General features: G+C 61.5%; 1 protein-coding gene across 1 annotated transcript in view; it reads left to right on the top strand.

Moving 5' to 3' along the window:
- The first annotated feature begins 262 nt into the window (after positions 1-262).
- The window catches only part of PPFIA4 (protein tyrosine phosphatase, receptor type, f polypeptide (PTPRF), interacting protein (liprin), alpha 4), a 40,208-nt gene continuing 35,629 nt past the window's right edge, over positions 263-4,841 (top strand). The window contains exon 1 of the mRNA XM_009994277.1: positions 263-499. Coding sequence (XP_009992579.1) covers positions 263-499 — 237 coding nt within the window. The remainder of the gene's footprint in view (positions 500-4,841) is intronic.

Here is a 4,841-nt window from a genome sequence, read left to right as displayed (position 1 = left end):
AGCACTGAAGCCTGTGGGGGCCTTCCCAGTGCCAAGGACATCTCTCCATCCACGTCAGAGCGACGCCAGCTCCTGTTTAGCACCCATGAGGAAGGGATGGGGGATCCCTCCACCTTCACCACCCCCATCGCCCCCTCCCCGTGCTGGCTCCCCTGACCTGCAGGAGCCCACAGGGATGTGCACAGGGCCCTGCAGCTCAGCAGCACCCACTGCCCACCCCGGCAGCCGCTCCCAGGAGCTGTGCCCAGCCAGCACCCCCGCCATGATGTGCGAGGTGATGCCCACCATCAGCGAGGGGGACCCCCTGGGGCCCCCCCAGGGCTCGGAGGCGGACGCTGACTTCGAGCAGCTGATGGTGAACATGCTGGACGAGAGGGACAAGCTGCTGGACACCCTGCGGGAGACTCGGGAGACCCTCTCTGTCACCCAGAGCCGCCTGCAGGAGACCCTGCGGGAGCGGGACCAGCTGCAGAGGCAGCTCAACTCAGCCCTCCCCCAGGTAAGGATCTGGCCCTGGGATGAGCAGGAGCCACGCGAGGGTGATGGGATGTGATGTCCAGCTGATGCCCTTAGGGTTCCTGGCCCCCTGTGCCCGCAGGGATGCTGCCAGCTGTGCTGCACCTCGTGCCACTAGGAAAACCTGTAGGTTCTCCCAGGCTGAGCCACAGGCAGCTCAGACATCTCCTCTGTAACCCCTGTTGGTCTGGGAGACCATGCAGGAAGGTGTGGGGCAGTAATCCCTGCTGTTCCACAGGGAAACGGGTGTGGAGAGTAAGCAGAATGTTCCTGGGGACACCCCAGGGTGGTGGGATGGCAGGGGCAGAGCCTGTGCTCACCCGTGGGCACTGCACAGTGCTTGGGCAGCAGATGGCCTGTGTTGGGTAGGGGACCTGGTTGTGACCTCCAGCCAACTCCTCAGGATCTTGAGCAGTCCTGGGTTTCATGAGTCCCAGGATGGGGACATGAACCATGTCCCTTCCCCACTGCTGGAAGGAAACCTCCATTCCCTGCCCCTTTCCTCACCAAGAGGGCTCCTTTCCATCAGCCCCATCACCTGCTGGGGTGATGGGACTTTCTTTGTCTTGAGCTTGGTCCTGAGAGGGGACAGTGGAGGCAGAGCTGGGTGCAGAGCAGGGACTGGGACATTGCCATGGGCTGGTTGTTCCCTGAGCTGGAGCAGATGGGCAGGGAAGCAGCTGGAGGGGTGTGCTCAGTGAGCAGGCATGGGCGTGGGGAAATCAGGGCTTGCTGTGGCTCTGCTGGGGTTTCTGGAGCTGTTCTGCTGGGCTTTCTGGGGTTGTTTTGCTGGGGTTTCTGGGGCTGTTCTGCTCAGGGCTCCTCCACCTACAGAACCCACCCTGGGTCCTCCAGAGACCTGGACTTGAGCTTGTCCCCCACAAACGAAGATGCTCAGGTAGGAAGAGGATGAGGTGGATCAGCTTCACAGGGCTGTGCAGGATGGATCTGAGCTGCCCACCTTCCCTGGGGGGAGTTGTGGGACAGCACAGAGGGTCCCAGGGCCCAGATCTGAGGAAGCAGCATCTGGGGAACTTTTGCACTGCTCTGTTGTGGGTGTGATGTGGGGAGGAGCCCAAGCAGCCAGTCTTGCAGCATCTCTGTATGTTCTGACTGTGCTAGTGCTGAGACCTCAGATACCCCTTGCCCGGGTGCTTGGGTTTGGGGCACCCTTGGGAAGTGACTAATGGATCAAAACTGGTGCCAGAAGGCAGGATGGAGCCCAGGCTGGTGGCTGGCCAGCTCTCAAGTACCCCTTCTCCACTCTGGGTGGGAGAAGGCAGCTCTGGAGGAAGGCAGCCTGTGTGTCCATGCAGGGAGCTGGGCTGTCCTGGCTCTCCCCAGGCTCCTGCCAGCAAAAAGCCCAACGGTGCTTCCCTGGGAGCTCCCGGGGCCCTCAGGGATGAGTCATTCCCTGTGCTCAGGCAAGGCCACCCCCTCCCACCTGCTGCTGGGGGCCTGGTGTCCCCTCTGCCCCTCGGCCAGGGTGATGGGGAGCCCAGCCCAGGCCACCCCAGCGCCCGCCCCGCCGCGGATTAAGGGACCGCGCGGATTTAGTCCCCGCTCCGAACCCGCAGGGAACTGGGTCAGTGCCCACCAGCCCCGGGTGCCTGTGGCTGCTGCTCCTCGGCCAGGAATGTGACTGAGGGGGGTGGTGGCAGATGGGGAGCTCCCCTGTCCCCCCCTGCCTGTCCCCGGGGTCTCGGTGCCCGCGGTGCCGGCCCGGGGGGGATGAGGGCTCGGGATGAACATGGGGAGCGAAGCCAAAGGTGCCCACCTGCCCAATGGGATTAATCCCAGCATGTGCATGTACCAGGTAAGTGGGACGTGGGTGTCTCTCCCCTGGGGTGCTGTGTGGGGGCTTTCCAGGGGCCTCTCTGTCCTTCTCCCTGAGTCCTTTCACCCAGGAGCTTATTGCAACACGTCAGAGCTCACTGGGATGGGATTCAAGCTGGATTGCTTGAAGAAACCCTTTTTGGGGGGCAGGGTTGGGCACCCGGGCTCATCAGAGGCCACCACGAGGCTGAGAGCCCTTCCCCAGGCCCTGGCTGTGCCAAGGTGGTGCTGCCTGGGGAGGAAGAGGTGGGTGGTGGCGGGGACAAGGCACCCTGTGTCCCTTCAGGGCACAGTGGCAGCTGGATCATGGGATCCAAGTGCCAGAGACACTGCTGATGGGGCAGGCAGGGAAGGGCTGTGTCCTGGGGAAACCCCTGTGTGGGGCAGGCAGGGATGCTCCAGGGATGCTCCTGCCTGTGGCTCCTGTTCCCCTGTGCTCATACAGGGATGCTCCAGGGATGCTCCTGCCTGTGGCTCCTGTTCCCCTGTGCTCATACAGGGATGCTCCAGGGATGCTCCTGCCTGTGGCTCCTGTTCCCCTGTGCTCATACAGGGATGCTCCAGGGATGCTCCTGCCTGTGGCTCCTGTTCCCCTGTGCTCATACAGGGATGCTCCAGGGATGCTCCTGCCTGTGGCTCCTGTTCCCCTGTGCTCATACAGGGATGCTCCAGGGATGCTCCTGCCTGTGGCTCCTGTTCCCCTGTGCTCATACAGGGATGCTCCAGGGATGCTCCTGCCTGTGGCTCCTGTTCCCCTGTGCTCATACAGGGATGCTCCAGGGATGCTCCTGCCTGTGGCTCCTGTTCCCCTGTGCTCATACAGGGATGCTCCAGGGATGCTCCTGCCTGTGGCTCCTGTTCCCCTGTGCTCATACAGGGATGCTCCAGGGATGCTCCTGCCTGTGGCTCCTGTTCCCCTGTGCTCATACAGGGATGCTCCAGGGATGCTCCTGCCTGTGGCTCCTGTTCCCCTGTGCTCATACAGGGATGCTCCAGGGATGCTCCTGCCTGTGGCTCCTGTTCCCCTGTGCTCATACAGGGATGCTCCAGGGATGCTCCTGCCTGTGGCTCCTGTTCCCCTGTGCTCATACAGGGATGCTCCAGGGATGCTCCTGCCTGTGGCTCCTGTTCCCCTGTGCTCATACAGGGATGCTCCAGGGATGCTCCTGCCTGTGGCTCCTGTTCCCCTGTGCTCATACAGGGATGCTCCAGGGATGCTCCTGCCTGTGGCTCCTGTTCCCCTGTGCTCATACAGGGATGCTCCAGGGATGCTCCTGCCTGTGGCTCCTGTTCCCCTGTGCTCATACAGGGATGCTCCAGGGATGCTCCTGCCTGTGGCTCCTGTTCCCCTGTGCTCATACAGGGATGCTCCAGGGATGCTCCTGCCTGTGGCTCCTGTTCCCCTTTGCTCGTGCAGGGCTTGGTTGCCACATGGCCCAGCCATCCCTTCCCCTAAATCCATGGGGCATCCCTCAGCCCCCAAAAGGCAGAACTCCAGGACGATTTCCCAGGGAAACTAAGCTGCCTTAATGCTTCTTACATGATTTATTTATTCATATGGAAGCTCTGAACGTGACTTAATCAGGCTGAAAGCTCTTGGCTCCAATCCCTCTGCCCTCTCTGCTTGTGCAGCGGGTTTGAGGCTGAGGACCAAGCCCTGGCCAGGGTCTGGGGGACCCTCAGCAGCCTCAGAGCCCTGCCAGGGCTGCCAGCTTCCTCCTGCCTGGCCACTTGGCTCAACTCTCTGCTCTCCTGGGTGTAGGTGCCACCTGGGGATGTCACCTGCAGGGCTCCAGGTGTACCCAGGTATGTTCCTGGAGGTGTGGGATGGCACTTCTGCCTGCCCTGCCAGGGCTTAGGGATTTGGCAGCAGTCCCTGTCCCCAGGAGAACAGGCTCACAGATTTCCCAGGAGCTGCTGTGCTGGAGGCTGCTGATGGCCATGGAAATCTCCTGCAGTTCTCCCTTCCAGGCCCTGCCCTGCTGCACCTTGGGGCTGCCTGGGGAGCTGAGAGCTGGGCTTTTGGGGCTGGCCAGGCCCCCTTAGACTCCCTGAACTCCCTGGAGGTCCCCCAGCATCTGGGGAGGGTTCTGGCGTCTAATGATCATCCCAAATTCCTCCCATTTAACTTAAAAATGTATCTGTAATGAACACTGGCAAAAGTCAGTGTGAAAATAGGAACTCCAGGGGCTCCAAGCCAGGGTCCAACCTTTAGTGTCTCAAGATTTTAGGGGAGGATGGAGGGATCTGGTGGCTCAACATTGAACCCTTGGAGCTGGCCACCCTCCTGCAAGACCAGGTTGCTGAGATGTTGGATTCCTGGGTGGAAATGCACCCTGTGACTGTGTGTGAGAGGAGAGGGCACCAATTCCCCATGGATGGTCCCTGCAGAGTCACAGTGCTGTGGTCAAGAGGTCCAGGATGTGCCACCACCCTGCCCAGCACTGAGCACGGGTGATGGTTGAAGCCCTGGGTTTACCCAGCAGGAA

The sequence above is a fragment of the Chaetura pelagica genome, unplaced genomic scaffold (genome assembly GCF_000747805.2).
Source record: "Chaetura pelagica isolate M959 unplaced genomic scaffold, ChaPel_1.0 scaffold470, whole genome shotgun sequence".
Classification (NCBI taxonomy): Eukaryota; Metazoa; Chordata; class Aves; order Apodiformes; family Apodidae; genus Chaetura; species Chaetura pelagica.
The sequence above is the reverse complement of the archived record's forward strand: the minus strand, read 5'-3'. Positions and strand labels throughout refer to the sequence as shown.